The following is a 24,154-nucleotide window of genomic DNA, read 5'->3' as shown; positions in this document are numbered from 1 at the left end:
ATGCCTGGAGGACTGAAAGGACTGAGAGAGGTAATGAATTCCATAGTTTGGAGACGGGAACATAGGTTCCCAACATAGATCTCCAAGTATGAAGGAGTTTAAGTATGAGATGGAGTGAGTAATCTTGATTTCAACACAATGAAGAGCCAGAGAAGAAGACCATGTTGGATGATGAAGCTTAGAATGAAGCTGAACTAAAGTTCCAAGGAACAATGACCATATCAATAGCATGTAGAAGCCAAGAAAAGTTGCAGTTTGGAGGTTAAAGGTGGGAGAAGAATTATATAACCTGTTAGAAGACAATGATTAGGAGCTGGAATAGTAGGCTGCCTGGTAGTGATTTAATACTGGGAGTTAGAGGCCTGCTTTAGGTTGGGGAAAAGAACCTGACCCAAACCCGACCGAAACACAGTGGACCTGAGCCCGACCCGACCCGAGCCCGACCCGACCATCCCTTTACTTACATTCCTGACACCAAACCTGCAAGAAGCTGCAGCGCATGCGCGAGACGTCATAGTGATGTCACTCGCTCACTACGCAGGCTCAGTGTCGTCCTGGACTTGCTGCTCGGGTAAGTTTTTTATTTTCGATACTTACCAGCAGAGCACTTACCCTGTGTGTCCGGCCCGACCCGACCCGACCCGACCCAACTCGACCTGGACTCGGCCTGACCTGACCCGAGCCTGAAAGCTGGCCCCGAAAGTTGGGCCCGCACCCAGCCCGAACCCAACACATGCCGTCGGGTCCCATCAGGTTCGGGTCGGGTGGCAGGTCTCTACTGGGAGTGATGGGCCATGTGCTAGTGAGTATAGAAACAGGAAAATACACCAGATGAATGCATGGCTGGAGAGATGGTTCAGGAGGGAGGGCTTCAGATTTCTGGGGCATTGGGACCTGTACAAGCCAGACGGTCTGCATCTGAACAGGACTGGGACAAATCTCCTTGCAGGAAGGTTTGCTAGTGCCGTTGGGGATGGTTTAAACTAGTTTGGCAGGGGGATGGGAACCTGAGCACAGTTTTAGATAGGACAATTTTAGGGCAGGGAACAGAAGGCAGAAAATTAGCAAGTGACTCTGAAAGACAGAAAAAGTAAAGGTTAAAAAGTGTACAGCACAGGAATTTGGCAGTGTTAAAGGGTATTTATTTAAATGTAAGGAGTATAATAAATACAACCGATGAGCTGAGGGCACAGATAGACACATGGCAGCACAATATTGTTGCTATAATGGAAACTTCGCTTAAAGAGGGGCAGGAATGGCAACTCAACATCCCTGGATATAGAGTTTTCAGGCGGGATAGAGAGGGAGATACAAAAGGAAGGGGTGTAGCATTATTAGTTAGGGAATCAATAACAGCTTTGAGGAGGGATGATATGCTAAATAGATCATCAAACAAGGCCATATGGGTGGAGCTCAGAAATAAAAAAGAGGCAGCCACACTACTAGGAGTGTACTATAGACCCCCAAATAGTGAAAGGGAGATAGAAGTACAGATATGTAGGCAAATTTCTGAGTGCAAAAACTATAGGGCAACAACAGTTGGGGATTTCAACTACCCCAATATTAACTGGGATACAAACAGTGTGAAGGGCACACAGGGGACAAAATTCTTGTACTATGTTCAAGAGAACCTTTTTAGCCAGCGCGTAACAAGGGCAATGAGAGGGGGCGAGATTCTAGATTTAGTCTTCGGTAACGAAGCTGGGCAAGTGGATGAAGTACAGTGGGTGACCATTTTGGAGATAGTGACCATAATACAGTTAGTTTTAGCATAATCATGGAAAAGGACAAAGACAGAACAGGAACAAAAGTTCTAAATTGGGGGAAGGCAAATTTAATGAAACTGAGAGGTGACCTAGCAAAAATGGACTGAATACAGCTACTTGAGGGAAAATCAGTGGCAAACCAGTGGGTGGCATTCAAAAGCAAGATACTACAGGCACAGAGCAGGCATGTCTCCTCAAAGATAAAGGGTGGTACTGCCAAATCTCGAGCCCCGTTTATCTAGAAGCTTACAGAGTAAGTTAAAGCAGATAAAGAAAGCTTATGATGATCACTAAATCTTAGTACTTTAGAAAGCCTAGAGGAGTATAGAAAGTGGTGAAATAAAAAAGGAAATTAGAAAAGCAAAGAGCGGACATGAAAAACTATTGGCAGGTAAAATCAAGGAAAACCCGAAGATGTCTTATCAGTACATTAAGAGCAAGGAAAGGGTAGGGCCTATCAGAGATGTACAAGGGAACTTACACGTGGATGCAGAAAATGTAGGCAGGGTTCTTAATGAGTTTTTTATCATTGTCTTCACAAAGGAGAGGGTTGATGCAGACATTGTAGTTAAAGAGGAGTGTGAAATATTAGATACAATAAGTATAATGAGAGAGGATGTACTAGAGGGTCTGGCATCCTTGAAAGTGGATAAATCACCAGGGCCAGATGGATTGCATCTCAGGTTGTTAAAGGAAGCCAGGGAGGAAATAGCAGAAGCGCTGAGGATCATCTTCAAATCCTCACTAGATACATGGGAGGTACCAGACGATTGGAGGTCTGCGAACGTTGTTCCATTGTTTAAAAAGGGTGCGAGGGATAGGCCAAATAATTGTAGGCCGGTCAGTCTGACCTCAGTGGTAGGTAAGTTGTTAGAATCAATTCTGAGGGACAGAATAAACTACCACCTAGAAAGGCACTGATTGATCGGGGACAGTCAGCATGGATTTGTTAGGGGAAAATCATGTCTTACTCACTTAATTGAGTTTTTTGAGGAAGTAACAAGGAGGATTGATGAGGGTAGTGCATTGGATGTGGTCTTCATGGATTTTAGTAAGGCATTTGACAAGGTCCCACATGGCAGACTGGTCAGTAAAATGAAAGCCCAAGGGATACAGGGGAATGTGGCAGGTTGGATCCAAAATTGGCTGAGGGACAGGAAACAAAGGATAGTAGTCAACGGATGTTTTTGCCAATGGAAAGCTGTTTCCAGTGGCGTTCCACAGGGCTCAGTGTTGGGTCCCTTGCTGTTTGTGGTAGATATTAATGATTTGGACTTAAATGTGGGAGGCATGATTGGGAAATTTGTGGATGACACAAAACTTGGCCACGTATTTGATAGTGAAAAGGATAGCTGTCGACTCCAGAAAGATATCAATGGTTTGGCTGAGTGGGCGGAAAAGTGGCAAATGGAATTCAATCCAGAAAAGTGTGAGGTAATGCATTTGGGGAGGCAAATAACATGAGGAAATACACAATAAACGGGAGGGTTTTTAGAGGGGTAGAACAAATGAGAGAGCTTGGAGTGCATGTCCACAGGTCCCTAAAGATGGCAGGACAGGTAGATTGTCTGGTGAAGAAGGCATATGGAATGCTGTCCTTTATTGGCCGAGGTATAGAATACAAAAGCAGGCATGTAATGTTGGAACTGTATAAAACACTGGTTAGGCTACAGCTGGAGTATGGCGTACAGTTCTGGTCACCACATTACAGGAAGAACATAGTTGCTCTGGAGAGAGTACAGAGGAGATTTACAAGAATGTTGCCAGGGCTTGAAAGTTGCAGCTATGAGGAAAGATTGGATAGGCTAGAGTGGTTTTCCTTAGAACAGAGGAGGCTGAGGGGTGACTTAATTGAGGTGTACAAAATTATGAGGGGCCAAGATAGAATAGACAGGAAGGACCTGTTTCCCTTGGTGGCGAGGTAAATTACCAGGGGGCACAGGTTTAAGGTGATTGGTAGAAGGATTAGAGGGGACATGAGGAAAAACCTTTTCACCCAGAGGGTGGTGGATGTCTGGAATTCATTGCCAGGGATGGTGGTGGAGGCATAATTCCTCAATTCTTTTGAAAGGTACCTGGACATGCACCTGAAATGCTGTGACCTGCAAAGCTATGGACCAGGTGCTGGAAGGTGGGATTAGATTGGGCGGCTGGTTTATTTTTCGGACATGATGGGCTGAATGGCCTCCTTCTGTGCTGTAATTTTTCTATAGTTCTATAACATTGGGGTTATGTTACTGGACTAGTAATCCAGAGGCCTAGACTAATGAGTAAGTGACTTGAGTTTAAATCCCACTATGGCAGCTGGGGAATTTAGATTCAATTAATTATATAAATCTGGAATGCTATGATAACAGTTTCATGGTCACCATTACTCATGTCAAATTGTTGTAAAAACCCATTGAGTTCATTAATGTCTTTTGGGGAAGGAAATCTGCCCATCCTTACCTGGTCTGGCCTACATGACCCACAATGTGGTTGATTCTTAATCAATCTCTGTTATGGGTAAGCATGCCACTCAGTTGATGAGAAGGTGACTCACCACCATCTTCCAATGAGCAATGAATGTTGACCTTGCCAATGATGCCCACATCCTGTGAATGAATAATTTTTAAAAATTGCAGTCCACATGTAGTTTTAATCGAGATTTTAAGAAAATAAGGAGCAACAACTAAGTGCCCTGAAACTAAAACAAAAATAAATAGCCAGTTGGTCAGCATCTGGGGGAAAAAAAACGAGAAATGAGAGGATCAATCTTTCAGGTACCGATCTTCTGTCAGATGCAAGCTCCCCTCCCGAAATGTTAACCTACCACAATGCCAACAATTCATCATGTAATTTCATATCCAAAAAGGATGTAGAGGCACTGGAGAAGGAGCAAAAACAATTAATAAGGATAATTACTGGAACTGAGAGGGTACAACTTTCAGGAAAGACAGAACAGGCTGGGGTTCTTTCCTCTAGAAAACAGAGATTGAGATGTGACCTAATAGAGGTCTTCAAAGTTATGAAATGGGTTTGTTAGGGTAGATGTAGAGAAGGTGTTTCCACTTAGGGGGAGACCAAAACTAGGGACTATAAATGTAAGATAGCCACTAATAAATCAAATAGTGAATTCAGGAGAAAAGTCTTTCCAAGAGAGTTGCTAGAATGTGGAACAACTACCACACCGAGTGGTTGAGGCAAATAGCATAGATGCATTTCAAGGGAAATATGAGGTAGAAAAGAATAGGATGGGCTGATAGAGTCAGATGTAGGTAGGAGGAGGCTTGGACCAGTTGGGCCAAATAGCCTGATACTGTGCTGTAAATTCCACATAATTTCTGTATTGTCAGTGTTTATAATTGAGTCTTTCTCCTGACCATAACTCTGAATCTTCCTTGACCCCAAACACTGGCTCAGATGACTGTGAAGCTGGAAGATCTGGAAAACAGGTTGCCAAAATCAGTGAAATAAAATGCAGAAAGGGTCACCACCATCATTATGCCATCAAAGGTGTTGCTACATCGCTAAAGTTATTTTAGCTTTTTGTGTTATTGTCTCGTTTTCTGGGTGTTTTTTTTTTAAAGAAAGAAAATATTCATTTAGGATGCATTTTTCCACTGCTTCGAACTATTTAACAGTAAAGGACCAGTTTTACAAGATCATTTTACAAGATGTATATCTTTTCACTTTTTATATTACAAACACGCATGCAGTAAGAACTCCCAATATTTTGTTTAAAAACATAGGCGTGTAAAACTGCACATTATTTGAAGCGAAGAAATGATTAAACTGTGTTGGGTCAGTCCGGGCAGCAGTGAACCATTGATATAGAGTAACAGAAAAGTTCAATGGGGTGTTGGCCGTAGGCTTGTTTTAAAGGAACTAAAGAGTAAAAGGAAATGCTGGGAAAGTGAAATAAAAACTGAAAATGCATAGCAGACTCCATCAGCTTCTAAAAGGGAACTGATCGATAACCAACAAATGAAATTAAGAAGCAGAAAAAGTCCATCTGGTCCATCAAGCCTGCTCCACAACACGATGGTTGGGGCATCATGTCTAGACACTTCCCACCCACCCTCCCTCATAGCTGTGTAATCTCCTGAAACTGGCAAAAAATAAAAGAGTGAAAACCCAATGCCAATAAGAGGAAGAAATACTGGGAAAATTCCTCTCCAATCCCTGCCTTGGACAATACAAACCAGTCAATGAGATGACGTGGGCCAGGTTTTATCTAGAAAGACCCTAACCTTCTACATAATGCAATATCTGCCCACACCGGGAGTTGTTCCATCTCCCTCTTGAAGGTTAATTCGACAACAACATGCATTTAGAAAGCACCTTTAATGTAGTTAAAACTCAATGTGATAAAAAACAAAGGAAATAGGAGCAGGAGTAGGCCATTCGGCCTCTTGAGCCTATTCGGCCACTCGACAGATCATGACTGAGCTTCTACTTTCCAGCACTATCCCAACATCCCTTGATTCCCTTATTGTCCAAAAATCTATCAATCTCTGTCTTGAATATGTTCAACAATTGGGCATCCATCGTTCTCTGGAATAGAGAATTCCAAAGATTCAGTTCTAAATGGTCGACCCCTTATTCTAAGACTGTGACCCCGTGTTCTCAATTCAGGGGAAACATCCTCCCAGCATCTACCCTGTCAAACCCCTTAAGATTTTATATGTTTCAATACGAGCATATGAAGTAGGAACAGGAGTAGGCCATTCAGCCCCTTCGAGCCTGCTCCACCATTTAATAAGATCGCAGCTGATCTGATTGTGGCCTCAGCTCCACTTTCTCGCCTACCCCTATACCCTTTGACTCCCTTGTTAGTTAATGAGATCACCTCTCATTCTTCTAAACTCCAGAGAATATAGGCCTAGTTTACCCAATCTCTCTTCATAGGACAATGCTCGCATTCCAAGAATCAGTCTGGTGAACCTTCATTGCATCCCTCTAAGGCAAGTAATCCATCGTTAGGTAGGGAGAACTAAACTGTACACTGATGAAGAGTCTGTGTCTGAAACACTGACCACTCTCTTTTCTCAGGATAGCTGACAGGCTTACTGTGCATTTTCTGCTTTTATCATTGTTTTCAAACAGGTGGTTGGCCTCCATTTTACAATGTGTGTGTGCAGTTGATATGTTGGCTCTATGGGACAGGGGCTTATTTTAACGTTAGGCAATGTGTAAAATGGCCAACATTGAATTGTTCACCCATTTATGCACCATGCCAGATTTTGCTTTTCATTGACATCCTCAGATGGGATAATTGGATGAACCATATAATTAGCAGCTAATTGGATATTGGCCATCTTACGCCATTGGCCAATGTTAAAATTACCCCCATGCAATGCAATACAAGATGGACCAGAGGCTCTTGTGACAGAAATAAAACAAAATCACAGAAATCTACGATGGGGCTTACTATAACTTTTTTGATTAATAAAGACAATCTATTTCATTAAATAAAAACATGTGCAATAAACAAAACAAGATGCTTTATCCCATTGGCCATCTCACGGGTTATCTGCTCAAGTTCAGACTGGAGTCATTTTTTCATAAATCATTTATAGGCAATCGTGTTATTTTTCCCACATGGAACATGGTTTTCAAAGCAGTGGCTCCATGGATGAAAAGCAGCAAAGCAGGAAAAGTCAGCCAGCGTCTGTGTGTGTGTGTGTGTGTCTATGTGTGTGTCTGTGTGCGTGTGTCTGTTTGTCTGTGTGCGTGTCTGTGTGCGCCTATGCGTGTGTGTGTCTATGTGTGTGTCTGTGTCTGTGTGCGTGTCTGTGTGTTTATGTGTGTGTGTGTGTCTGTATGGCTGTGCATGTGTCTATGTGTGTGTGTGTGTGTGTGATTGTGTGCATGTGAGAATGTGTTTGTGTCTGAAAGTCTATATGCTGAATTTTTAGCCCCTGATGGGGTCAGGTGGGCAGGCACAGAATTTCACGCTGCCGGCAGACGTGTCAGTTCCCTGGCTCCATCCCGCTCCCAGGCCATTTTCCAGGAGGCGGGATGGGGTTGGGATGCAGGGCTACCCACCCGCGAGTGGTGAATAACCAATTGGCCCTAGTAATGGTCAATTGTTGAAGGCCAACTTGGGATTTTCCCATTGGCCTCCAGGTCCCCCCAGGTGGCGGGAGACAGTGCAGCCGCCTGGGGGTGTAATCCCAGCAGTAGCCCATGGGGCCAGCACTCCGGGCAAGCTTAGAGGCCCTCCCTGCCTGCCTGGGTTCAGCTGCAGCTCTGGAGGAGTTGTCCCCCTATCATGGTGGCCCGACCGCTGGATTTATTTTTATTTTAAATTTTAAAACGTTGGAGAGAAGGCAGCTCCATTTTGAAGCCCATTGGCTCTCCATCTTGGAGAGACTTTCCGCTGTCCTTAATTGGACAGCAAGCCCGCCCTCAGGCCACTAATTGGCCAAGTCAGAGGAAATTACAGGTGAAAGACTGTTTCGCACATAGCACGGGCATATGACCCCCGTTTGATTCCGACAGCTGAGTCCTGAAGCCTCTGGGGATAATCCTGCCCCGAGTCTCAGTGCCAAGCAATCCCAGGTCAATTCTAGTGTCGTTAATAAATAGTAAAAACCTTTCTACTGTGTTCCATGGATCCGACTGTGACAGACCCCTGTTTACACTTTTTAATTTTTTTTTGAGGACTTGTGTTTTAGAATTGAAGAGATTCCATGGAGGTGGGTTTTTTAAAAGGGTCACTGAAAGAACACTTTGGATTTTTTTTTAAAACAGTTACTGGAAGGGTCAAGAAGTGCTAAATGAACATCAGCAGCCTTGCTGGCTATTGAAAATGTTTACCAAGAAGCCACATGTCTCAGTTTATGGTGGTCAAGAGGTTTTGACTTTCTGGTTGCGTTGTGAACTGTTTTGAGTCAGTTGGAGGTCAGTCTGCAAAAAGAGACCAACTCATCTTTCCTCCACATCTCTGCGAGACCCTGAAAAATCCAGTGTGAAAGAGTTAAAACCCCTAAAGTTCCTGGAAAGCCTGCCAGATTAATTCTTGACGCTGCCTGAAAAGAACTGCTCCAGAAAAGATCCCAGTGACCCGTCTACGTGTACTCGGACGCCAGACTGTATGCCATATTGGACACAACATATCTTATCCTTTTCCTTCAAGAAATAACAAGTATTTGGCCAAAGTATTCTTTTTTTGTCTTATTTTGTAAAAAATCTCTGCAGAGAAAATTTCTTTATTTTTTCTTTAACCTGCGTGTGCGTGTGTACACGTGCATGTGTGTGCTGGGTATTTAAAAGGGAACTTTCATATTTCAATCTGTGTGTTAATGCTTTGCATCTTTACCGGATAAGTCTTGTTTTATAATAAATCAATAATTTTGTTTATTAAAGGAACTTGGTTGGTGTATTTTATTCTAAAATAAGAATAGAGTATATGATTGGCCATATTGGTAACTGGGTAAACATTTAAATATACATTGTGACCTGTGGAGAAGTGGAACTAGAGAAAGACAGTGCACTCCTCCACCTTTGTTGTAACACTTTGTAGCGTCTGCCGCTGCTGAGCATATTAAAGATAATGGTATGTTACTGTCTTTTGCCCCTTCTCAATGGCCAGCTCACGTCCTTCATCTTTTTATCAGGCATGATAAGCAAGCTGCAGGTGGTGTGACCATGGACCACTTTCTTTCCATTCTGCTCCCCTTCCCTCACTCCAACATTCCCCCTTTCTGAGTTCCTGCTTTCAGACACCCAAGAACTGCCACCTGCTCAGCCCCAGCAGCCCAAGGAGGAAGAGGAGAGAGCAAGAGGACAGCACAGATTGGGAAGCACTGTCACTTGATATGACACTCGCAGCCAACAGCTCAGATAATGGAACTGCACATACCTTGGAGGTCTGTAGTTGGGATCAGTACGCGGTGACTTACAGCTGAGTGGGCTGCAGCCAGAACAGGGGTAAAGGATGGTTCATGTGTCAGCTCACCGGAGGGCAAGGTCGCTGACGGGTTCTGCAGCAGAGAACTCAGGTGAGGGCTTCAATGGGGCAGCCTATGGGATAACGTTAATGGGCATGCACACCAAGATGCTGGGTGCATTGGCTGGCCTGCCAGGAGCATCCTGTCACTGTCAAGGAGCATGGAGGAGTCCGGCTCCAAGTTGGCAGAGGGCATCATGCCGATCGTGGCCTCTCCACAGCCTTCGCTCCATTTCCCTGAGGTGCTGCAGACCCAGAGGCACTACCACCGCTGTCCGCATACCTTTGCAGCCTTTGTTTGGACAGGGCACCTACTCCTTTGAGCTCCCTGTACGGATGTAGCAACACTCCCTACCAAATTCAGGCACTCACCACAACAATTCCAAAAACACTCCAGAGTGCTTTCAGACACTTTGTAATAGCGGATGTTCTTCAAAATCACCTTGCCTGCAACTTGGCTGCCTGGCCCGTTAAGTAATGCTAAATGTAAAGTTAAGGGTCCATCTTGCAGTTGAACGTCCGATCTTCATTCATCGGCTGTATCTGCCCAGTCCAGATTTGGAAAATGGGCGTCACCTTAGCCAGCCAGGCCATGTGACATCATGATGGGGGCACCTTCAGCTGCTTCGGGCACTTGCAGGGGAAGCCCCAGCAAGCGCCGTACTTAAGATGGTACGATGTGGATGCAGGGGCGGCAGCAAGCATGACCCCCAGCAGCGTGCCACCTCGAGGGGGGCTATCAACAAGAATTTTGCACCCTGTGTTATATTTACAGAATTTTCTTAAAACACTTTTATTCCCCAGTTATAAAAATATTGGCTCTTTGACTAACTGTCAAGAATCATGCAATCGGATGATGAAATCTCCAGGAATATCTCCAAGCAGAATTGGCAACCCTACTCCCCAGGCATTCCCTCTCACTCACCAACCTGAAATGCTTCAAGACTGCAGAACAGTGAACATCCTTGTTGTGAGTCCTCTTCAATGAACCTGGACAGTCAGATGGATCCTTCCACAGTAACATCTGTCTCCATTTCATGCTCTGGATTGTAAAATGCTTCCTTCTCCACAATGTCACGGTTCCAAAGTTTTACAAAGTTTACTTTTCTTTGTGGTTTGGCAAACAATTAAAGGAGGAATTGATTCTCCTGGTGTAGGGTGAAGTGAGCGTTTTATACGTTGTAATAAAGCAATAGCATGGCTTTCTGTCGACTTGCGCAGGTCTCAGCCTGATTGTTGTCCTCAGGTGCAGTAGTTGCAAAGTGATTATGTCACCAGGTAACCAACCCAGAGATTACGGGGGTGAAATTGCACCAGGGTTATCCCAGACAGAAAACAGATGCAAAGAAGCCCAATTTAGGGGGCCTACCTCTCATGTCAATAGCCCCAGAAACGTGTCTGACACTATATTGGTTTGTACACTGGTGAGACTTCCCGAGGGCTCCCACAAACAGGCATTAGGCCCCTTGAATATTCCAACCAGGGGCCTTTCACCTGCTTTAGGACCTACACCAGACCTGTGTTGGGCCTGCTGAGTTCAGGATTACCAGGTCTTCATGTACCGAACCCAGGGAGGGGACTCCTTAAAAGGACCACTGGAGGCCACCACAAAAAGGGTATGTGTTTAAACAAAAGGTAATTTGAATGTGAATCTGGGAGTTACAGGAGTGCTTCTCCCACTCGACATTAAAACTTCAGGCCACTGCTCACCACCTCCTAAACATTGATTGCTCTCGCCTCACCCCCACCTCCACCTCAGACTCACCTTAAGTCCTCGCCTATGTCTTAGCAAGCGCATCTTGATCCCCCACTCCCAAACCCCCGTGACCTGTGGCCTGCGACTGACGGCCGCCAGTAACACACAAACGAGGCCAAAGGACCAGATAGGAGTGCTCCTGCTGTTGGCCTTATTACACATGTGCACTGCACCCGCATCACACCCCAATTCAGTGCTGAGAAGGAGAGTGGGCACAATCCAACCTCGATGCCTATGAGTTAAAAATTCCACAATGGCAAGTTGTGAAACCTGGCCATTTGTGGCTGGCACAAGGAAAAAATACATTATATAGTGTTTCCATTCTTGGCCTAACTGGACTATGTTGGTGATTCTATCCACACAACCTACATCATCTAATCCAATCAGCATATCCTTCTATTCCTTTCTCCTTAATGTGTTTATCTGGCTTCCCCTTAAATGCCTCTAAGTTATTCAAATCAACTCAATATGATTAAGAGTTCTACATTCTACATTGAGGGGTGTGGTAGCACAGTGGTTATGTTACTGGACTAATGACCTGGAGACATGAGTTTAAATCCCACCATAGCAGCTGGGAGTTTAGATTCTATTAATTAAATAAAATCTGCAGTTAAGAACTAGTCTCAGTAATGGGGACTGTGAAACTACTGGATTGTTGTAAAAATCCACCTGGTTCACTATTGCCCCCTTGGGAAGGAAATCTGCTGTCCTTACCCGGTCTGGCCGATACATGACTCCAGACCCACAGCACATGTGGCTGACTCTTAACTGTCCTCTGCAATGGCCTTAGCAAGTCACTCAATTGTCAAGAAGGTGGCTCACCACAACCTTCTTAAAGGCAATTAGGTATGGGCAATACATGCTGACCTTACTGGCGATGCCCATATCCTGTGAATGAATAAAAAATGTTTCTAACCAATCTCTGGGTAAAGACGTCTGTCCAAAAATGACCAGGAGGGCTTCTGAGTCAATGTAAAAACTTCTGACTGGCTCAATAATGTCCTACAGGTAAGGAACTCTACTATCCCTACATGTGACCTCAGTACACTTATTGGGGATGTAGGAGCCATTGATTGAGCTGAACTGCAGAATATACTTGATCTTATTTTGGGCTTTCTTTTGTCTGAAACCAGAATCCTTCGCCAGTCTAAGGAATTCTTTTTTTAAACTTGGTTTTGCTCAACTATGTAGAAAAAATAAAATTCTGCTATTCAAAATATTTTAACTATGGAAGTATTTTATTTAAAAGTGGCACAGGTTTCACTGAAGGATATTTTCTGGCAGACTACATTTGTTAAAAAGGCTGCATCCAAAAGCTGGGCTGAAATATGATGAGGACAAGTTTGCACAGCTGAAGATCGGAACATGGGAACAGGAAGAGGCCATTCAGCTCCTCAAGTCTGTCGCGCCATTCAGTTAGATCATGGTTGATCTGTATCTTAACTCCAACCCTCGCCTTGGTTCCATAACCCTTAATACCCCTTGCCCAACAAAAATCTATCAATCTCCGTTTTGAAATTTTCAAATGACCCTCCAGCCTCAACAACTTTTTGGGGAGAGACAGTTCCAGATTTCCACTACCCTTTATGTGAAGAAGTGCTTCCTGACATCACCCCTAAACAGCCAATTTAAGATTATGCCCCCTTGTTCTAGACTCCCCCACACCAGAGGAAATAGTTTCTCTCTATCTACCTTGTCAAATCCTTTCATCAATTTAAACACTTCAGGGATCAAGTGGGGGAGTGGGTCTGACTGGATAGCTCCATGGAGAGCTGGCATGGACTTGACGGGCTAAATAACCTCTTTCTGTGCCGTAACTGACTCTATGACTCTATATGTGCAAGTTGAGATAGCGTGTGATTTGGAAGGGGATGGTGTTCCCATGCACCTGTTGCTCTCATTGTGGGTTTGTGAGGTCCTGTCAAAGAAGCTTTGGCAAGTTGCTTGTAGATGGTACACACTTAATGTATGTTACATCTTTCGTAGAGAATCTGTATGAGTACATAGTCAGAAATGATCTTGGCTCAGAAGATGAAGATGAAGAATCAGTTTAGGTGGGGATAAGAAATAGCAAGGGAAAGAAGTCACTGGAAGAAGTAGTGTATAGGCCCCTGAACATTACCTGCACTATAGGACAGGGTATAAATCAAGAAATAATGGGGGCTTGTAAGAAAGGTTCTGCAATAATTGTGGGTGACTTTAATCTTCATATCGATTGGACAAATCAAATTGCCAAAGGTAGCTTTGAGGACGAGTTCATAGAGTGTATTCTGGACAGTTTCTTAGAACAATACATTGTGAAACCAACCAAGGAACAAGCAATTTTAGATCTAGTAATGTGTAATGAGACAGGATTAATTAATGATCTCATAGTAAAGGATTCTCTAGGGGAAGAATGATCATAACATGATAAAATTTCACATTCCGTTTGAGGGTGAGAAACTTGGATCTGAAAATAGTGTCTTAAACTTAAATAAAGGCAATTACAAGAGAATGAAGACAGAATTGGCTAAAGTGGACTGGGAAAATATATTAAAAGTTAAGATGGTAGACAAGCATTGGCAGACATTTCATGAGATATTTCATATTCTCAACAAAGATATATTCCATCAAGAAAGAAAGACTTTAAGGGAAGAATGCACCATCCATGACTAACTAAGGAAGTTAAGGATGGTATTAAATTGAAGGAAAAGGTAAACAATGCTGCAAAGATTAGTGTTAAACCAGCAGATTGGGGAAATCTTAAAAACCAGCAAAGGACGACTTAAGAAACAATAAGAGGGAGAAAATAGATTGAGAATAAACTAACAAGAAATATAAAAACAGTCAGTAGATAAAAGTATATAAAAAGGAAGAGAGTAGCTAAATGAAAATGTTGGTCCTTTACAGGATGAAACTGGGGAATTAATAATGGGAAAACACAGAAATGGCAGAGACTTTGAACAAATATTTTGTATCTGTCTTCATGGTAGAAGACACTAAAAGCATCCCAATAATAGTAGATCATCAGGAGGCAAAAGGGAGGGAGGAACTTCAAACAATTACTATCACTCGAGAAAAAGTACTAAGAAAACTAATGGGACTAAAGGCTGACAAGTCCCCTGGACCCGATGGCCTGCATCCAAGGGTCCTAAAAGAAGTGGTTGCAAAGATAGTGGCTGCATTGGTTGTAATCTTCCAAAATTCCCTAGATTCTGGAAAGGTCCCAGTGGATTGGAAAACTGCAAATGTAATACTATTCAAGACAGGAGGGAAACAGAAAGCAGGAAACTATAGGCCAGTTAGCCTAACGTCTGTCATTGGGAAAATGCTGGAATCCATTATTAAGGAAGTGGTAGCAGGACATTTAGAAAATCATAATACAATCAAGCAAAGTGAATATGGTTTTATAAAAGGGAAATCATGTTTCACAATGTTACAATCAGGTAAGGAAGGGTCACAAGGCTCCCCTCTTGTCCTTCCTCTAACTTGACTACAACAGGGGCTTATTCCTGTCTAAACAGTGGATGTACTTACCACTTCAGTGAGTGTTTTACCTTTTATCTTTGTTCTGATCATAAAAGAACACTTCGGATAGGTTTTCTTGAGCTTAAACAAGAAAGTGGTGAGTTTATTATAATTAAAAATCTAAACCCGATCTAAAAAAATAACTATGCTACACTGTCACACATATATACACACGAGAATCACACACACACAAATAGATTACAGAGTGCTGAGGAATGGATTTATGTTAGATTTGAGTCCAAAACAAATAAAAATAATAGAATGTCTTTGTTGTCTGGTGACTTTAGTGGTCTTCAGATTGAATTCATGATCCTGAAGTTTTGCGTTGGTAGTTGTCCTTGGCGACAGTTGAGCAGAGGGCTTCCTTCACAGTGTCTTTGTCTTGAATCTAGCAGCCGGCAGCTAGGCTTCGCACACCCCACCTCTTTTTGGAGAGAGAGAGACAGCCCTTCTGGCTTCTGCACAGAATGAGTCACTGGCTTATCTCCCTTGTCCAAGGGAAACTCCCAGCTTTCACAGAGATAAACAGATGATCACATGACTGTCTCAGTGTATTCTCTGGTGCTTTCTCACGAGATTCAAATTTAGGGATTTCAATCTCTCCCCTTCATCCTTTCAATGTTAATGTTTCAGGATGTCTTTGAATGTCTTGCTAATGAAAGCAATCTCAGTTAGTTCAATCAATAGGGCAAGCCATTGTGTTGGATAAAGGCTGATCAGACATATGTCTCCCTTTTGCCTTGGAATGTGAAAGGTGTTTCAGATGCAAATTGCAGTGGCCATCTTGTTGCCAGTTTTTTAAAGGTTAACTGTCGGACTCTAGCTCTTATTTCTTCATTATAAGTTTAATGTAGGTTTCCAACCAAGCAAGTTATGAGGAGAACACAGAGAGTCTCCAAAGGGACATAGATAGGTGAAGTGAGTGGGCAAAAGTTTGGCAGATGGAGTATAATGTGGGAAAATGCAAGGTTATCCACTTTAGTAGGAAGAACAGTAAAGCAAAATATTATTTAAATGGTGAGAGACTACAGAATGCTGTGGTACAGAGGAATCTGGATGTCCTTGTACATGAAACACAAAAACCTATGCAGGTACAGCAAGTAATTAAGAAGGCAAATGGAATGATGGCCTTTATTGCAAGGGGAATGGAGTATAAAAGTAGGGAAGTCTTGCTACAACTGTACGGGGCATTGGTGAGACCACACCTACAGTACTGCATACAGTTTTGGTCTCCTTATTTAAGGAGGGATATACTTGCACGGGGGAGGCAGTTCAGAGAAGGCTCACCAGACTAATTCCTGGGATGAAGGGGTTGTCTTATGAGAAAAAGTTGAGCAGGTTAAGCCTATACTCATTGGAGTTTAGAAAAATGAGAGGTGATGTTATTAAAACTTATAAGATTCTGAGGGGGTTTGACAGGGTAGATGCTAAGAGGATGTTTTCCCTCATGAGGGAATCTAGAACTTGGGGGCACAGTTTCAGAATAAGGGGTCTCCCATTTAAGACGGAGATGAGGAGGAATTTCTTCCCTCAGAGGGTCGTGAATCTTCGGAATTCTCGACTGCAGAGAGCTGTGGAGACTGGGTCATTGAATATATTCAAGGCTGAGATAGACAGATTTTTGAACTATAGGGGAGTCCAGGAAAGTGGAATTGAGACCACGATCAGATCAGCCATGATCCTATTGAATGGCAGAACAGGCTCGAGGAGATATATGGCCTATTCCTGCTCCTATTTCTTATGTTCTTACGAAATAAGTGGTTTGACAAGTGTGAAGTGTGAAATGTGAAGTTAGAGCAGTGGACAGTAGGATGAAACACGATGAGGATGAAGGGAGGAAATGTAATTTTAATTAGTGTTGTCCGTATTATAAAACCTATTTGTTCTGTTTATTCATAAAACTTCTTAAAAAAAAATGAACAACCATTACCTGTGTTCTACAGATTTGGTGTCAAAAATAGACGTGCTATTTTCTAGTCTTGCCTGTTTACTGTTTACTAATTCTGTCCTCTAATCCTGTGAGTACAAAGATATACCTTGATTAGATCGTCATTATCCAAGACATCTACAGCCTAAGTTTAGCATCATGTAATCAGTGCTTCTTGTACTATTTTCAAACCTGATGGTGTCCTGTCCTTCAACCTTCACCTGGCCTTCACCACATTCTAAGGTAGGGTTGAGTCAGCCGTGGCTCACTAGCTAGCACTCTCGCCTCTAACCCATGAAGATCCTGGGTTCAAGTCCCACTTCAGAACAAGGCTGATACTCCAGTGCAGTGCCAGGAGACTACTACACTGTTGGATGTGTTGTCTTTCAGAAGAGATGTTAAACTGAGGCTCTGTCTGCCTTTGCAGGTGGATGTAAAAGGCATGGTACTATTTTGAAGAAGACCAGGGGAGTTATCCCTGATGTCCTGGCCGATATTTGTCTCTCAACCAACAACACAAAAACAGATTGGCTGGTCGTTACCACATTGCTGTTTGTGGGAGCTTGCTGTGCACAAATTGGCTGCCCTGTTTCCTGCATTTTTTTTTAAATTCGTTCATGGGATGTGGGCATCACTGGCTATGCCAGCATTTATTGCCCATCCCTAATTGCCCTTGAGAAGGTGGTGGTGAGCTGCCTTCTTGAACCGCTGCAGTCCATTTGGGGTAGGTAGACCCACAGTGCTGTTAGGAAGGGAGTTCCAGGATTTTGACCCAGCGACAGTGAAGGAATGGTGATATAGTTCCAAGTCATGATGGTGTGTGACTTGGAAGGGAACTTGCAGGTGGTGGTGTTCCCATGTATTTGCTGCCCTTGTCCTTCTAATTGGTAGAGGTCGCGGGTTTGGAAAGTGCTGTCTAAGGAGCCTTGGTGCATTGCTGCAGTGCATCTTGTAGATGGTACACACTGCTGCCACTGTGTGTCGGTGGTGGAGGGAGTGAATGTTTGTAGATGGGGTGCCAATCAAGTGGGCTGCTTTGTTCTGGATGGTGTCGAGCTTCTTGAGTGTTGTTGGAGCTGCACCCATCCAGGCAAGTGGAAAGTATTCCATCACACTCCTGAATTGTGCCTTGTAGATGGTGGACAGGCTTTGGGGAGTCAGGAGGTGAGTTACTCGCCGCAGGATTCCTAGCCTCTGACCTGCTCTTATAGCCATGGTATTTATATGACTACTCCAGTTCAGTTTCTGGTCAATGATAGCCCCTAGGACGTTGATCGTGGGGGATTCAGCGATGGTAATGCCATTGAATGTCAAGGAGAGATGGTTAGATTCTCTCTTGTTGGAGATGGTCATTGCTTGGCACTTGTGTGGCGTGAATGCTACTTGCCGCTTATCAGCCCAAGCCTGGATATTGTCCAGGTTTTGCTGCATTTCTACACGGACTGCTTCTGGATTTGAGGAGTTGCGAATGGTGCGGAACATTGTGCAATCATCAGCGAACATCCCCACTTCTGACCTTATGATTGAAGGAAGGTCATTGATGAAGCAGCTGAAGATAGTTGGGCCTAGGACACTACCCTGAGGAACTCCTGCAGTGATGTCCTGGAGCTCAGATGATTGACCTCCAACAACCACAGCCATCTTCCTTTGCACTAGGTATGACTCCAACCAGCTGGGTCAAAGCAGTGAAAGTACAGAATCCTAACAGCTATCTTCGACAGCTTGGCCATACTACAAAAGATAGATGGTTTAACATTTCATCCAAAAGATAGCAGTACCTCAGTACTGCACTGGGAGAGTCAGCCTGGATCATTGTACTCAATTCTCAGGAGTGGACCTTGAAGCTACAACCTTCAGATGTAGGATTTACCCACGAAGCCACAGCTGACAGCATATTAGGGGAGGAGGCTCAGCTGTTTAACACTCAAATAAGTTGCTGGCGCTTGCTGTCTCAGTTCACAGGTAGAGGTACGGGAGAGAGGATTCTTCAGTAGAATAGAACCCTGACAAGAGACAGTACCTTCAGGAGAGGAGTGGTGAAAATCGATGGATAAAAATGTAATCCAGCTGACTTCATAAATGCCCCAAATTTGCAGAGAGCGCCCTGAAAATTGTGGGCAGCCTAATTATAGCAGGAGTGGATAGAGAAAGACTGGAGGCAGTGAGATGCAGTGAATTGTGGGCTGCCTTTGATGGGCTTCTGTGATGGATGAGATAGACAGACTGCCTGACCTGGACTTCGCCAACATGCCAGTACTCCCAGTCACACCACCACAAGCCCACAAAGTCCCCAGATACCCAAAACTAAAAACATCTCATCCTTGTTTTCAAATCCCTCCATGGCCTCACCCATCCCTATCTCGGTAATCTCCTCCAGCCCCTACAACCCTCTGACAACCGGGTGCTCCTCCAATTCTGGCCTCTCATGCATCCTAATTTTCATTGCTCCACCACTGGTAGACACGTCTTCAGATGCCCGAAACCTAAGCTCTGGAATTCCCTCCCTAAACCTCTCCGCCTTTCCACATCTCTATCCTCCTTTAAAACACTCTTTTAGATTTAGAGATACAGCACTGAAACAGGCCCTTCGGCCCACCGAGTCTGTGCCGACCATTAACCACCCATATATACCAATCCTACTCTAATCCCATATTCCTACCACATCCTCACCTGTCCCTATAATCCCCTACCACCTACCTATACTAGGGGCAATTTATAATGGCCAATTTACCTATCAACCTGCAAGTCTTTTGGCTGTGGGAGGAAACCGGAGCACCTGGAGGAAACCCACGCAGACACAGGGAGAACTTGCAAACCCCACACAGGCAGTACCCAGAATTGAACCTGGGTCACTGGAGCTGTGAGGCTGCGGACTTAACCACTGCGCCACTGTGCCGCCCCTCTTAAAACCTACCTCTTTGGCCAAGCTTGATTTACGTTCGCCAACGGTAGAGTGATGAAAATTGGCGATGCTCAAGAGGTGATGTCATTGACTGCAGATCTGAAACTGACCTTTGAGATCACTGAACCCACGGTCCCATCAACACAGCAGCTTTAGTGCCCAACAGTGTGAAATGTGTAAGTAAGGAGCATACATCCAACAATATATCTCTTTCATTTAAATTGTAATGTGAAAGAATGCAAGAAAGAAGTTGCATTTATATAGCACCTTTCACAACCTCAGGACATCTGAAAGCGCTTTACAGCCAATGAAGTACTTTTGATGTGTAGTCACTGTTGTAATGTAGGAACCAATTTGTGCACACCATAGTCCCACGAGCAGCAAAGTGCTTGTGGTGTTCAATAGTTTGATTGATTGATCTGGGTTTGACTGTATTAGTCTGTTCACTAATCAGTGTTCATGTGCTCGATTGCTTAAGCCTAGTTTGAAACTGAAACTAAAAGAGAGGCTTGAAAGGTTGTTAAAGACGTTATATAAATGCGAGTTGTTGTTGTCCAAACATGGATGCAAGTCTCATGCCCCCTCACCTGGAGGACTGAGGGATGTAGGAAAAGTCTTTCCTTGTTAGTTGGTGTCGGGGGCGTGGGGTGGGGTGGGTTTGGCAGTGTCCCCTGCTGGTAACGCACATTTGTAAAATATCCTCGCATTTCCCTGTTGATGCATACAGTCTCTCACAATAGGTTCACAGGAGAATCTTCCAACAGGAGGCTGGTGTTGCTTAAAGGATGACTGACAAAGTGACATTGCAATACTGAGCGCACTTTGAAACATAAACAGAAATATTCCACATTTGGACCCAAATCACAAGTGAAAATCATGCTGGATGTGGAATTCTCCACAATTCCCAGTGAGCAGGAAATTCCTCGGCACATTGGAATCTTTCGGATTGCATCAATGGAATGTGCTGATTGGGAGTCAAGACGCAAGATTGAGTCTAGATAAAGAAATATTTGATCCAAGTATGCACCATTTGGACTAGATTGCTTTCCATTCATTTCAATCAAAAATCCCAATTCATGCAAAAAAAAACAATACTCAGAGCTGTGTAACTGGTGGCTGAGTGGTTAGCCTTACTGCTAACTTAGAAGGTCCTGGGTTCAAATCCCACTCTAGGACATGAGTACAAAATCAAGGCTGACATTCCAAGTGCTCTATTGCGTGACTGCTGTGCTGTCAGAGGGTTTGATGTTTGGCTGAGATGTTAAACCAAGACCACGTCTGTCCTCTAAGGTAGATGCAAGAGCAGGAGAGTTCTCCCTAGTGTTCTAGATATTATCTGTCCCTCAACCAACATCACTAAAACACATATTCTCTGGTCATTATCACTGTTATGTTTTTGTCAGTTTGCTGGATATTTTATATATCTGATTTATCTCAAAGCAATGCAGAGAAGACACTACTTCTAAATCAACAACTAGTTTATTTACTGTACTTTAGAATATCACAGCACTTACAAGATTTCAGTACAATCTCTTTCAGACCACTCTTGTGTTTACTCGAACTTTCCAGCCTCTTTTTTAGTTTCAGTTTCAAACTAGGCTTAAGCAATCGAGCACATGAACACTGATTAGTGAACAGACTAATACAGTCAAACCCAGATCACTCAATCAAACTATTGAACACTACAAGCACTTTGCTGCTCGTGGGACTATGGTGTGCACAAGTTGGTTCCTACATTACAACAGTGACTACACATCAAAAGTACTTCATTGGCTGTAAAGCGCTTTCAGATGTCCTGAGGTTGTGAAAGGTGCTATATAAATGCAACTTCTTTCTTGCATTCTTTCACATTACAATTTAAATGAAGGAGACATATTGTTGGATGTATGCTCCTTACTTACACATTTCACAATGCTGGGCACTAAGGCTGCTGTGTTGATGGGACCGTGGGTACAGTAATCTCAAGGGTCAGTTTCAGATCTGCAGTCAATGGCATCACCTCTTGAGCATCGCCAATTTTCATCACTCTACCGTTGGCGAATGTAATGTATTGCAATGATGACTTCACCTTTAAGAAAGTGTACCTTTAAGAGATCAAGCCACAGAGGCAATCCATGACATCATCAGACATATATAAGGAGGAGACACCATTTTGAGAGATCACTCAGCACATGGATTTACAGACAGCAGATACACACCAGCAAGGAAAAGACCTGTACCTGAAATCGTGTAATGTATATAAGTAAGACAATAAATAGTAGGTTGGATTTTATTATCCCACCCACAAGAGCAGTGGCAGGTGCACGAAATGTTGGCAGTCCCACCTGTGATGTTAGAGGGGTGCCACCTCAATTACGCGGCAGGCAGCCATTTAGAATAATGGCGGCAGCCATCTCCCCCAATCACATGGCATGACAGCATTGGGGATGTTGGATTGCAGAGTTCCCTCCTTCCCCACCAACACTATCCACTTGCAAAGTTCCCCCTTTCCCCACCAACAGTATCCACTTGCAGAGTTCCAACCTTCCCTCACATTTGCAGATTGAGCTCAGCAGCAATGTCCGATGTGAAAAAAATTCCACAAGATAACAACAGATAGCTTATCTAACCTTTGCAAGCACCGAGGACTCTCACCTCGGTGGCGCCAGCTGTCAAAGACGGGAAGGTGAAGGCACATGAGTGCATAAGATTGCAAATGTCTGGTAGGATCGCGGCGAATTAGATAAATGTTCATGCAAATCAGTTTGTAACAGATTTAAATTACAATCTTGTCGTGTCGCGGCAGAGGTGTTGCCACGGAATTTCATTGCCTCCGAGAAAATCGGAAAGCAGCATCAAGGTGTCGGGTTCCGTGGCTGACAACTCTGTGCCAATTCTCTACCCACCCCCCTAACCCCATCAAAAGACCCGCCTTCTCACGGAGCATAAAATCCAGCTCAGTGTTTGTGCTGACTCCAAATATGAAGCCTGCAGATGCCAATTAAAGAAGACTTAAGAAAACACAGCACAACACTACAGCAGCTATGCCTTCAGCTGCCAAGACTCTAAGCTCTTTTCTCCTCTCTACCTCTCTCCCTTTCAGACGCTGCTTAAAATCTACCTCTTTGAATGAGTTTTTGGTCATCTGGCCTAAAACCTCCTTATGTGGCTGCATGTCAAACTTTGGCTGATTACACACTTGTGAAGCATCTTGGGGTGTTAAAGGCACTATATAATTGCAATTTGTTATTGTTGAGTAAAGGCACAAAAATAGACCCCAAAAGGCACTGATAGTTTTCCAACAGGGTGTCAATTGAGACCAGGGGCATGACAAGGATTATCTCCTGATACTGACAATATTCAAAATAAAGTTTAAAGACTTTACAAACTTGGTCTTGCATTAAACTCCAAATGGTGTGTGATCACCTCTCAAAGAGGTTAAAAGGGTTAACCTATGAGGACAGATTGTATAGACTAGGCTTGCATTCCCTTGAGTATAGAAGCTTTAAAGGGTGATATAATTACAGCGTTTAAGATGATTAAAGGGTTTAATAGGTGTTGTGACCAAGGCGGGAGGAGTGCAATGCTCCACAGGTCACAACATATATTTACATTTTCCCACTCACTGAAACAGTCAATCATACACTCTATTTTCCCCAGAATAAAGCACACCAACCAGGTTTCATTAATAAACAAAAAAAAAGTTTATTATAAATCAAGTTTTAACCAATAATGAAGTAAAACATATACACAAATGGAAATATTAAAGCTCCTTATTTATCCTAGCCCTCTTACACACACACACACACACATACACATAGCCAACCGGTTACCTGGGGGAAAAAAGGGATTTTTGTTTACGGCTGTTACAAAGAAATAGAAGGAATTTAAAAAAGCACTTAGGCTGAAAAGAAGATATGGAAAGATGTCCTTTTTTCGGTGAGGTGTCCCAAAGACATTGACAGCTGTCAATGGGATCTTCCTAGAACAGATCTTTCCAGTTGATGATCAGTTTGGGTAGGCTTTCCAAGCGATGCAGCTACAGAAGGCTCCAAGGGTCTTACAGCAGGAATCAGCAACAACGTTTTAGTTCTCACACATTCGATGCAAGATTTCTTCAAAGTTGCAGGATTTCTTCTCAAGAGAAAGATGGGCTGGTAGTCTCCTGGCAGGCCAAGAAGCAAACTGGCTTTTTTTTAACAGTTCAAATTGAAACAGAAAGCATTCCAGAAGTCAAGTCTCATGATCTCTATAAATCTTGGTTTGTCATTTCTTTGTAAATATATCTCCAAGGCAAAACAACCCCTGCTGGGTTTTTATTTGAAAATAGGTGCCTTCCAGTAAGACTTGTTTACTAGCGAAAAGCAGGAGCCTTCTAGTA

At 43.4% G+C, this 24,154-nt stretch overlaps 1 protein-coding gene across 1 annotated transcript in view; it reads left to right on the top strand.

The window, feature by feature from the left end:
* Nucleotides 1-9,067, top strand: part of matn4 (matrilin 4) — an 83,789-nt gene extending 74,722 nt beyond the window's left edge. Inside the window, exon 13 of the mRNA XM_068048632.1 lies at nucleotides 5,161-9,067. Within this exon, the coding sequence (XP_067904733.1) occupies nucleotides 5,161-5,222 (62 nt within the window). The 3' untranslated portion in view covers nucleotides 5,223-9,067. The remainder of the gene's footprint in view (nucleotides 1-5,160) is intronic.
* Nucleotides 9,068-24,154: the final 15,087 nt, after the last annotated feature.

Source organism: Heterodontus francisci, chromosome 16 (genome assembly GCF_036365525.1).
Source record: "Heterodontus francisci isolate sHetFra1 chromosome 16, sHetFra1.hap1, whole genome shotgun sequence".
NCBI lineage: Eukaryota > Metazoa > Chordata > Chondrichthyes > Heterodontiformes > Heterodontidae > Heterodontus > Heterodontus francisci.
Note: the sequence above shows the minus strand (reverse complement) of the source record. Positions and strands in the feature narration are given on the sequence as shown.